We start from the raw sequence: 12,917 nt of genomic DNA on the forward strand, positions 1-12,917 counted from the left end.
TCAATAAAAGGGTGAAAATATAATTTATTAGGAAAACTAAAATAAAAAGACAAACAAACCCAGACTGAAATCATATAGAATGTAACTAGAATCTAATAAAACATTTGAAGCTGTGTGGAGGTGGTTTGAGACTAAGCGTTTAAAGTGATTTAGTGACACCAGTGAACTACTTCTACTTCTTGTATTAAATATAGGCTTGCTGGTGCACTGTAGCTTAAAGCAGATTTTCGCAGTTCAGGAAAAACTCTTGGTACCTGAGGGGTGATCCAGTCACTGGAACAAGTCTGGTCATTTGTATAATTGCCAGTGAGCATTGTTGTGTTTACCAGTAAGTGCTTTAGAAAACAAAATGCCAATGTGTCTCTCAAGAGTTGAACAACCAACCTGTTCATACAGTATAGAGTGATGTATGCTATAGAGGTCACCAGTAATGACTCTTAAAGTAGAGTGATATGCAGTGATATGCAGAATCTAAAGGGTTAAGTGTATGTAACTGTATGTCTATATGTCTTGTGGAATGTAACAGGATAATGCTGCTTTCTCTAGTGTGGCTTTGGCAGTAGTAGAGAACAGTTTGAGTAGCTGGTGTTGTTATATAATACTGTTAGTAGTAATTTACTTTTATGCAACTTTAATTGTAAGATTTTATGTAGCATGTAGTAAAAATACATTTACTTACTGAAATGAACCAGGGATAATGTAATAGCATTGATTTGTCTTATGTCGGCGTGATATTGTCTACAACATGGTGCATTACTTAAGTCAGTTGGTTTTTGTGGTTTGTATGTTTTCCCATGTATAACTCACAGTAACATTAACATTTGTAGCAACAGAGTACTGGCTTAGTTTTCTTTAAAATATGTGAAAGCACCGATGTGAACACTTATGTTGACAATAAGAGCAGGGCTCAGGCACGATCACTTCTGAACGGAGCTCTCCCAAACCTTCTGACGCATATGTGACGCCATTTCTCTTCTTCTGGGCTCTTCTTTCAGTTCGGTTTCAGGCCAACAGCGAATAGCGCCACCTTTATTTTTATATAAAAAGCATACATGTTAAAACCTATAATTTATTCGGCCACAAACAAGTTTCCTCGTCACGGGAAATAAATGAAAGAAAATTAAAGAAATTACCACCCAAGCGTCTTTCTTAAGTCCAAACGTCAACAAAACCAGTCTCTCACCAACGTCCCTAGCGTTACTCCGACACGATAGGAGGCGATTAGAAACATTCAGCCCAGCTGCAAACAGAGAAGGAGGTAATAGCTATAACTGCTCCCTTTATTTATCTACTTTTGTAGTTTCTTGCAGTGACTGGAACTGGGGGAGGTTTGCTAAGCATGACAGCATCTCATAAAGTCATTATCTACGGAGGTAAAGGAGCTTTGGGCTCGAAATGTGTGCAGTACTTCCGATCGAAACAGTGGGTGAGTGGATCACGCTGCTTCTACGCTGCTCTCAGCCCATGAACTGTCTCCCAACAGAGCCGCCCAAACTCACACAATTCACCTACGTTAGAGTTGATTTATTTAAAAGCGGTGGATTAGCATCACCTTCATGTCCTTGTTAAAGTCAAATCTGGCCATTGAATCTGAAACACAAATGAAACCTTTAGAGCGATATGTTCTTATTTCATATTCATAACCAAGACCTCATGACAGGCCTATTACTTTACGTAAACATGATCAGTACGTGTCGGAGCCGTTATCTGTTGTGGGTCGTTTTAGTTTCTATATGCACTGACAATTTTACTTGTGTTCAAATGTTAAAATCACTTTTCATATTTATACGTTTCGCTATACAATAGTATATAGCTAACTACTACAATAATATTTATACTTTATGTATGTTGTATTATAAATTATATATAGTATTATTTAGTCCACTGGTATACCGTGCACCCCTACTCGATACTAGGCTGGAAAAATACTTTTAGATAGAGAAGTAGATTTCCAAAAGGAAATTTAGCAACCAGTAGCATTTACACAATACAGCACAGCAATACAACAATAAGGGTGGTACATTATTTATATATATATATATATATATATAATTCAATAAATAAATGATTTCGTCAAGGCATTATGGACATCAATGTAGTTCTTTTTTTTAATCTTGTCTATTTCCTGCTTCTATTATAATATGTGACATTATAACTCTCACAGGGATAAAGTCATTTTTATCTGCCAACTTAGTATTAATTGCAACTTTAAGATTGTATTGTCTTTTGGTTGTTGTTGTTATTTTTTCAACCAAAGAACCACAGAGCAAACTGTCTTTTCTGGATGTTTGTTTGATACAGTGGGTTGCCTGCATTGACTTAAATGCAAATGAAGAAGCCAATGCCAATGTCACCGTTAAGATGACAGACTCCTTTAATGAGCAAGCCAGCCAGGTGAGAAGATTTGAAAGCCTCATTATAGATTGGTTTCCTTGCTTTATTAAAATAAAAGCATTGTAACCCCCCCAAAAAAAAACCTAAAACAAAACCCCCACATCTACATATATCCACCAGCCTGTTTGAATGTGCATATAAAATAAAGTATGACTACATTTGCTACATAAATGCATAGTTTTTATGTGTGGAATAAACTAAGAAAATCAGTATTACAGAACTGCAAGTCTTGTTGTGAATATCCCACATATAGGACAAAATGAAGAATATGTTATTTATATACAAACAGTTTGTTCTACCTCATGGACATGAGGAGTATATCAGTTGTATGGTGCTATATTTAGAACTAACAATTCTTTCAGGTTACAGCCGAGGTTGGTGAGCTGTTGGGAGAAGAAAAGGTTGATGCAATTTTGTGTGTGGCTGGAGGCTGGGCAGGGGGCAGTGCCAAGGCAAAAGGTAGGAATATCACACACATTTTTTGCATGACTCAATACTACAATCATTGCATGACTTTTTTTAATTGCATTAAGCAGTGGTTCCCAACCCTGATCCTGGAGCACTCTCTCTCTGTCCTGCACATTTTAGTTGGTTCCTGCTCTAACAGACTGCCCTTAAACTTAACAGGTGTGTTAAGTGCAGAGTAAACACTAAAATGTGGGGGCAGCAGGTCTTTCAGGACCAGTGTTCGGAACCCCTGGCATAAGAAAAAGATTTAATCAGGGGCACAAAACAAAACTATACTATATTATTATGGTATGCTCTGCTACTGTTTTATTTGCATATTTCATCTTTTTCAACGTATGTACAAAATCTCAAAAAGATTAATTTCTGCTATGTGTGGCACATCATTATGTCTTTATGTATTGCAGTGTTCTATTCGCAATATCACCCACCCGTAGCAGCAACAGCATTTAGTTCCAACAGCACTATCCCTGCACACATTTTTCATTAAATGTTGACTCTGACTCTCTTTCTGTCTCTCTCTCTCTTTCACTCACTCATTCACTATCTTTCTCTTTCTCAGTGCTGTATAAGAATGCTGATTTGATGTGGAAGCAGAGTGTGTGGACGTCCACTATCTCCAGTCACCTAGCAACCAAACACCTGAAAGAGGGAGGGCTGCTCACGCTCACTGGGGCTAAAGCATCACTCGGACCAACCCCAGGTACATACGCAGGCACGGTTTACCAGTTTATTTAGTATGCATATGCATCTGCATCTTGCGTAGGCCATTTCATCAGATACACCAATTTTATCAAACCACCCTTTTACCCTGTCCATCAGTGGAAAGGGACTGTCTAAATACAGTTGAGATGTGCTGTTATGTAAAGTGACATCCAACACCAGTACCTAACTTCACTAATGTTTTTGGGTTAAAAGTAAAAGACAAATCCTTATAGCAATGTTCCAATATTGAGTGTAAAGCCGTCCCAGATGAACAGAGGCTGTTGCTGCAGCAAAGAGGGAACAGACTCCTCATGAATACTCTTTGAACTAGTTTATATTTTTAATGTACACTGCTCAAAAAAATAAAGGAAACGCTCAAATAACACATCCTAGATCTGAATGAATGAAATATTCTCAGTGAATACTTTGTTCTGTACAAAGTTTAATGCGCTGACAACAAAATCACACAAAACTCATCAATGGAAATCAAAATTATTAAACAATGGAGGCCTGGATTTGGAGTCACATACAAAATTAAAGTGGAAAAACACTCTACAGGCTGATCCAACTTTGATGTAATGTCCTTAAAACAAGTCAAAATGAGGCTCAGTATTGTGTGTGGCCTCCACGTGCCTGTATGACCTCCCTACAATGCCTGGGCATGCTCCTGATGAGGTGGCGGATGGTCTCCTTAGGGATCTCCTCCAAGACCTGGACTAAAGCATCCGCCAACTCCTGGACAGTCTGTGGTGCAACGTGACGTTGGTGGATGGAGCGAGACATGATGTCCCAGATGTGCTCAATCGGATTCAGGTCTGGGGAACAGGCGGGCCAGTCCATAGCATCAATGCCTTTATCTTGCAGGAACTGCTGACACACTTCAGCCACATGAGGTCTAGCATTGTCCTGCATTACGAGGAACCCAGGGCCAACTGCATCAGCATAAGCTCAGTTTGAACCCGCTTTCATCTGTGAAGAGCACAGGGTGCCAGTGGCGAATTTGCCAATCCTGGTGTTCTCTGGCAAATGCCAAGCGTCCTGCACGGTGTTGGGCTGTGAGCACAACCCCCATCTGTGGACGTCGGGCCCTCATACCATCCTCATGGAGTCGGTTTCTAACCGTTTGTGCAGACACATGCACATTTGTGGTCATTTTGCAGGGCTCTGGCAGTGCTCCTCCTGTTCCTCCGGAGGTAGCAGTCCTGCTGCTAGGTTGTTGCCCTCCTACGGCCTCCTCCACGTCTCCTGGTGTACTGGCCTGTCTCCTGGTAGCGCCTCCAGCCTCTGGACACTACGCTGACAGACACAGCAAACCTTCTTGCCACAGCTTGCATTGATGTGCCATGCTGGATGAGCTGCACTACCTGAGCCACTTGAGTGGGTTGTAGAATCCGTCTCATGCTACCGCGAGTGTGAAAGCACCACCAACATTCAAAAGTGATCAAAACATTAGCCAGCATAGGTACTGAGAAGTGGTCTGTGGTTCCCACCTGCAGAACCACTTCCACCTTCCAGTTTCCACCTGTTGTCTATTCCATTTGCACAACAGCATGTGAAATTGATTGTCAATCAGTGTTGCTTCCTAAGTGGACAGTTTGATTTCACAGAAGTTTAATTTACTTACTTAGTTATATTGTGTTGTTTAAGTGTTCCCTTTATTTTTTGAGCAGTGTCTATTTTTGACACTTCAGGGCTTTATTCCATTTTCCTGTGCGGGAATGTAGTCGAACCTTAAGACAATTAAAATTTTACTTCTGTTTTTCCTATTCACTCGTAATGTTTTATTTTCTGTTTCTGTCTGTTCTTCCTGTCTTTGTAGGGATGATTGGTTATGGCATGGCAAAGGCTGCAGTCCATCAGCTGTGCCAGAGTCTGGGTGGAGCCAACAGTGGACTTCCTGCCAGAGCCAGCGCCGTTGCCATCCTACCGTGAGTACTAGCAACATTACGCACAGTTATCACAGTAAGCCCATCAACAGTGTGATCTGTACTTACATCTTGTACAACCTCACTGTCGAGTCAAGAAGCATGAACACAGCTTAGAAACAATACTTTATGCATATTAACTGCTCTATTAATTGTAAACATGTTTGAAAGTTTTAGAATAACTAAATAAGAATAACTATAGCAAAACAATTATGTTATTACATATATTTCTAGCTTATTATTTAGTTAAATTCATGTATATCATCATTGAGATCATAGCCCCGTTAGTTCGTTTGACAAACAAATCTCCTTCTTCTTTACTTCTTACAGAGTTACTCTAGACACACCCATGAACAGGAAGTTTATGCCAGATGCTGATGTCAGTAGTTGGACACCGCTGGACTACATAGCTGAGTAAGTAATGAGGGAGGGGGAATTTAATTCTTAGATGCATCTCGATGCAGACGTGGACAATTCTGAATTGATTCACAAATGTCAAAAATCGATTTTCTAAATGTTAATTGATAATGTAATGGAAAAGGTGGAACTTGGAAGGGCAGATGTGCAGCCCCTGGAAGTGCAACCCCCAGACTACAACTGGGCTTTTTTATTGCTGCCAAACAAAGGACCATTGAGCAAGTGATGGCAAAGCTTCCACCCAACTTGTAAAAGCAAAGCAAATGACAAACTCTTGGCAAAAATTTGTATTCATATTCAGTTGTTGAAAACCAAGGCATTTGTTGCACACATTGGAGCCAAGATACAGTATTTTACTAACACTAAAGAAAACAGGTATGCAGGAGTCAAGATACAGTATTTTACTAACACTAAAGAAAACAGGTATGATAGCTGTAACGTGATGTGTCACCCAGACCAGGAATCGAATCCTGGTCTCCCACGTGGTGTAGTGGCTTACTGGCAGGTAATGGTGTTACCGAACACCATTTTATCACCAGAGTGGCAGCTAGAGCCTCATGTGCTCCAAAACAAGAGCAATGAATGAGAGCCACACTGGAGCAAATAGAGCTAAACTGTTGAAGAAGTAGGAATAGTATATCAAAGACCGCTCTAAAATGTTGTATAAATACAAAAGAATAGATCTCGGTAGTGTACAGTGACTAACCACTCTCAGCTAATAGATATGTACAACCTCTAAAGATGCAGCCATTGCCACTGGTGGCTATAACAAACCCTAACCCCTTCTGTCGTGAAATTATACACATTAATTAAGTAACTAATTGACCACATGTAGGAAATATTTGACCTGTGCAGTTGACCTGGAAGTTGAATGACAGGCTGTATAAGTTTTGTTAGATTGCTAAGTGTGTTTTTATTGATGTACTATCTATTATTTAACATTTAAGTAATACTGGAATTGCAGTTTGTCATATGACAATTTCAGTGTCTTTTGGACATTACGCACACTTTACACAAGGTCTAGAGCAGATGTAAATTTATTGTGTTTGTATTTATGAAATAAGTGTTTAACACTTTTGTGCTGCATGCACATTCTTTCTACTTGCGTTTAATAATTGAGGCCCATTATCTTCATGTACTTTTTAAAAGTTTGTAAGAGTCATAAAGAGTATACAGATAAGTGATTTTTATTAGATTTAATGAAATCTTTCCAAATAGAAATATCACTGTAGTAGCGAAATGTAGGCTAAGCAAAACCTGAGTCAAATTAACTATCACGAACCCACCAACAGCTGAATGTCTTCCAGATACTTGCAGAATTGGAATTGCCAGAGTGTACTGTAGCCTTTTCTGTCTCTATATTGCCCTCAGGGCCCTCTGCTTTGTGCCTACCAGCCTACTCCATTAAAAGCAGAAAAAATTTCAGTTGCAGTATAGCTATCCTTTCTATTAGTTATTATCTGAGGACTAATGGTGCATGCAGGTTCCAGACATTTGTGAATAAAATCAGAGAAATGTAAGACTTGCTACTTTTTACAGTTTTAAGTCAATGACTGCACATTAGTGTTACATTTTATTTATGAATTAGTCATTTAGTTTTACATCACTTTATTTTTTGTCTTTTTATGAACATTTCTGCAATCTTCGCCTATTTTTATTGATATCACATTGGTTAATTTTAGTCTATTTTATTAGCTATGTCTATGTTTTAATGTTTTAATATTGTTTTGGTCGATGGATCTGTTGATGATCCACTAACATCACCAAACTGTTGCATTGTGTTTTGTGATGCATTTTCAGGCTTCCATGTTTCAATGTTCCAATTTTTCCCCTGAACAAATCCTTGCTATGTTTGTGAATTTCATTACGAATAAATATTACAAATGTATTCACGATTAGATCAGATGCATTTCTTTGTAAACTGTTCGACGTCCGATTTTCCTACCATCATCAATAAAATAAAATAGTTCTTTCCAGAACAAGCCATTCAAGCCCAAGATACTACCTCCACCATGCTTTACAGATGAGCTACTCTGCCTTGGATCATGAACAGGTTCTTTCTGTCTCTGGCCTTTGGTTGAAAATTCCATTCTGACCTTGCATTTTTTTTCTTTTTCTAATGTGCATCTTGTTTTTCTTCACAGCTCTCACAGTGTTTCTGTCATCATGCTGTTGTTTTCCTTAGCCAAACTGTTTGATGAACCCCAATTGGTGTCTCTTTTTCCTTTTTTTAGAACATTCCAAGTTGGCTGTATTGGTCTCACAGGGCACCCCTGGATAACATAAAACACATGTTTTAAGAGTCATGTGTTCCAATATGTTTTTCTTTTGAAAAAATGGCTTATATATACCTTGTATCTCCAAAATGGTAATGTAAAAAGATTTGGAAACATTGTAAAGAACAACTTCCAGATTCAAATTATATCACACTTTGAAATAATTAGGAGAATATTGGATGTTAACTGTAATAATACTAGACTCCCATGAGAAGAGCTTTGGACATGTTTTAATATACATAATGATGTAAAACCACCAGCAATTTATGTCATTTATATTTGTTTATTTATTTGTATTATTCATTTTTTACTGTGAAAATAAACAATTGATCCTCACACACACACATTATATATATATATATATATATATACACACACACACACACACACACACACACACACACACACACACACACACACACACACAGTGGGGGGAAAAACGTATTTAGTCAGTCACCAATTGTGCAAGTTCTCCCACTTAAAAAGATGAGAGAGGCTTGTAATTGACATCATATGTAGACCTCAACTATGAGAGACAAAATGAGAAAAATTAATTGGCAAATAATGGTGGAAAATAAGTATTTGGTCAGTGACAAAAGTTCATCTCAATACTTTGATATATGTCCTTTGTTGGCAATGACAGCAAACGTTTTCTGTAAGTCTTCACAAGGTTGGCACACACCGTCGCTGGTATGTTGGCCCATTCCTCCATGCAGATCTCCTCTAGAGCAGTGATGTTTTGGGGCTGTTGGCGGGCAACACGGACTTTCAACTCCCTCCAAAGGTTTTCTATGGGGTTGAGATCTGGAGACTGGCAAGGCCACTCCAGGACCTTGAAATGCTTCTTACGAAGCCACTCCTTTGTTGCCTTGGCAGTGTGCTTGGGATCACTGTCATGCTGAAAGACCCAGTCACATTTAATGTTCAATGCCCTTGTTGATGGAAGGAGGTCTGCACTCAAAATACACGGCCCCATTCATTCTTTCATGTACACGGACCAGTCATCCTAGTGCCTTTGCAGAGAAACAGCCCCAAAGCATGATGTTGCCACCCCCATGCTTCACAGTTGGTATGGTGTTCTTTGGATGCAACTCAGCATTCACTCTCCTCCAAACACAACGAGTTGTGTTTGTACCAAACAGTTCTACTTTGGTTTCATCTGACCATAACACATTCTCCCAATACTCATCCGGAACATCCAAATGCTCTCTAGCAAACTTCAGACGCACCCGGATATGTACTGGCTTAAGCAGGGGAACACGTCTGGCACTGCAAGATTCCCTGGCAACGTAGTGTGTTACTGACGGTAGCTTTTGTAACGTTGGTCCCAGCTTTCTGCAGATCATTCACTAGGTCCCACCGCGTGGTTCTGGGATTTTTGCTCACCGTTCTTGTGATCATTTTGACCCCACGGGCTAAGATCTTGCGTGGAGCCCCTGATCGAGGGAGATTAGCAGTGGTCTTGTAGGTCTCCTACTATTATCCTACTATCCGCCTATTGCAGATTCAGTCTTCCCAGCCTGGTGCAGGTCTACAGTTTTGTTTCTGGTGTCCTTCGACAGCTCTTTGGTCTTCACCATAGTGGAGTTTGGAGTGTGACTGTTTGAGGTTGTGGGCAGGTGTCTTTCATACTGTTAACGAGTTCAAACAGGTGCCATTAATACAGGTAATGAGTGGAGGACAGAGAAGCCTCTTAAAGTTACAGGTCTGTGACAGCCAGAAATCTTGCTTGTTTGTAGGTGACCAAATACTTATTTTCCACCATTACACCATTTTCCACTATTTGCAAATAAATTCTTTAAAAATCAGACAATGTGATTTTCAGATTTTTTTTCTCATTTTGTCTCTCATAGTTGAGGTCTACCTATGATGTCAGAGAGAGAGAGAGAGAGAGAGAGCGCTTTATCATTTACATTTTCACAAGAATAGATACAAGGTGTTGCAGGGATGCAAGACCTAAATGTGAATAAATAAAAAACGGTGGAACAAAACATTTAAGAAAGTTTGAGAATCAAGTAATTGAGTATCGAGTAATGTGGCAACTTTAGCTTGTGATGGGTACTGTGGTCACTGCATATGTGTGATGTCATTTGGTGAAATGAGAAATACAATAAAATTGCGTTGATCCCATTTACTATTGATTACAGTTGATAAACTAGTTGCTTCTGTGCTCATAACGCGAAGTACTCTGTGTTCTAGATTGTTCTACAAGTGGGCAACGGGAGAGGAAAGACCAACATCTGGCAGTCTGGTGCAGCTAGTCACTACAGACGGCAAGACGGAAGCAACAGTCGTATAACTGTATGGGCTGTGTGAGGGTGTGAAAGTGGGAGTTGTAGATGTGTGGGTGTGCATATGTCAGGCCCTATGTGTCTGGTTTTCTGTTGTCCTGGCTGATATTAGAGACAGCTAAGCTGACAATTATCACCTGTTAACTTGAATTAAAAACACAATCATGCTTAATACCAAACACCAACTTTTATGTAAAGAGATCTGTTGTAATAAGAAAAAGAGCTGAATCTGAACATTAGGAAATCTGGGTCTTTCCAAATTAGAAAAAAACTTGCCAACTCCATGTTTTGCTACAACATTGCTACAAGCTAACATTGCTACACTTGCTAATGGTGTTGCATGAAAGTAAGTTGACTACTAAACTACCACACTAGACTAAGCTTGCTGATTTGAGTGGGGTATTCTGGTTAGGTTACCAGACTAATAAGGTCAGTTCAATCTATCATATGTTAGCTTGCATACAACAGTTTTCACAGTTTTACTCTTCAACCTCTAACCATTATTCAGAGGATTCAGTAACATTTGGTACGCAAGGGCTGTCTGTACTGCAAAACATTGGGACATTTTGTTTTGCAATAACATTATATATTTCTTAACATTTAGGCCTGGAGTTTTTGACTACAGAGTGACATGCAGGTTTTATTAACAGGAATTATCAAAACAAATAGTAATGCTGGAAAGCCATGCCTGCAGTGCTACAGTGTGTAAATTATTTAGTGTCTCCTGTTTATTTGAACTGAAATATAAAAACGCACAGTATAAGTAATGTTTACCTGAAACTGTATTATATTTTACTGTAAAGCTGTTGTTATTAGTGATTTTCAGATCCTTTAAATGGATATTGTTCAGCAAATGTTCAAATTGGTTGAGCCAAGCTAAATTGCTAGTTATGATACAGGTATATGATATGCTGCAATACAGTTTCATTCAATATGATTGTTGTATTATGTCCCTAGGCCTTAGTATAGTGTAACTGCACACCTGGAGAGGCCTTATTCTTAGTTTGTGTATGTTTGTTTGTGTGAATGCCTAATCTGATACACATACACACAAACAAACACACACAAGGGGTAAGGCTTTTCCAGGTGTGCAGTACAGTGTTCAGATTCATCTTTTCACATACCACTGACCATTAGATGGATTTAAAATGGGCAAACGTGTTGTGGTGGTACTCTGGAATATTGACTACTCCAATTAAATAAATTCAGTGTTTAATAATATATATAAATATTATCTTCTGGTTTCGTGTATTTTGCTTTTTTTTAATCTGTCTTCTCAACCTGCATCAGTGAAGTTATTTGCATATCTCATAGAATGACTATTTTCTACCTCTGACCACTAGAGGGGACCATTGTGTCATACTGGCCCTGGTCAAGCTCTGCAGTGTTTGCGGTGGTCGATAGCCTTTAGCCTTTGTAGCCCGTTGATTGGTTTTAACTCTCAAAACCTTTATGTCAGAAGCACATGCTTTTAATCTGCAATCTTTTAAAAGCTTTGTATCATTATACAAAATTATTTGCTCAAAATATATCACAATTTTTCATTTTTCTTAGGCTTCTAAGTTGGAACAAGAAACAAAGACATCCGTAGTGCAGCATGTAATCAGTACTCTCAAAAACTGTGGATGTATTAATTCTATCATTAATGTTTCGCACTCTGGATCCTTAAATGATTTAATCCTAAAACAGCACACTCTCACACTGTGTGATATAATGATGTTAGCTGTGTGTTTCCTCATGTTTGAGTAGCCTGAGCATGATAGCCTACTTTAAGATGCTTATCTTAAGTGAAGTGCTTCCATTAAAACATTCAACAACAGCTCATTTTAAATGAATAATTCATTGAAAAATCAAATTAACATCATTAGCAGTTGCCCCAGGTGTGGGCGATCAGTCAATACATGCTTGGTATCTGGGGTTTGCTTCTTTATTTAAGGATAAGATATGCTAGGCTAACTTTGCTAGCAACCACTAGATTGTTTCCAATCTCTGTAAATAGACAGCCAAAAACATTTGTCTCTAAATCTGCTCAAAACAACATTCAGCTCTTCGGATAAAGTGGTCTAGAACACACTATGACTTTAGTCTACAAAACCAAATAGAAACTGTTACACAGAGCTAAATGTTGGAGCAGCCATTTTTAAAGAACTGGTCCAATTTTAGTTAAAATGTTTTAGTAAGAGCTGTCCATCTTGTTTTACTTATCAATAAATATTCACAAAGATAAGACTGATGACAGCCCAATTCCAGTGTTCGTTAGCAACATTAGCCTAGCATTGTGTTCTAAACTAAAGGAGCAACTCTCAGATATCAAACATGTACTGGCTGATTAATTGCATCTCATGAAATTAATAAATCATATTAATCTTTTTAGATTTTTTGCCAAACTACCAAATTAACTAGCATTAGTTAATATTCAAGGTTGTAATATTGATATAAAAAAT

At 38.6% G+C, this 12,917-nt stretch overlaps 1 protein-coding gene across 1 annotated transcript; it reads left to right on the top strand.

Moving 5' to 3' along the window:
* Nucleotides 1-1,184: 1,184 nt before the first annotated feature.
* Nucleotides 1,185-11,702, top strand: qdprb.1 (quinoid dihydropteridine reductase b, tandem duplicate 1). Its single transcript, XM_072670615.1, has 7 exons — nucleotides 1,185-1,426; nucleotides 2,302-2,394; nucleotides 2,757-2,853; nucleotides 3,422-3,562; nucleotides 5,384-5,492; nucleotides 5,820-5,903; nucleotides 10,382-11,702. Exons 1-7 carry the CDS (start codon nucleotides 1,340-1,342, stop codon nucleotides 10,479-10,481), a joined length of 711 nt encoding a protein of 236 aa, XP_072526716.1. The 5' UTR covers nucleotides 1,185-1,339; the 3' UTR covers nucleotides 10,482-11,702.
* Nucleotides 11,703-12,917: the final 1,215 nt, after the last annotated feature.

Source organism: Salminus brasiliensis, chromosome 24 (genome assembly GCF_030463535.1).
Source record: "Salminus brasiliensis chromosome 24, fSalBra1.hap2, whole genome shotgun sequence".
In the NCBI taxonomy this organism is placed as follows: domain Eukaryota; kingdom Metazoa; phylum Chordata; class Actinopteri; order Characiformes; family Bryconidae; genus Salminus; species Salminus brasiliensis.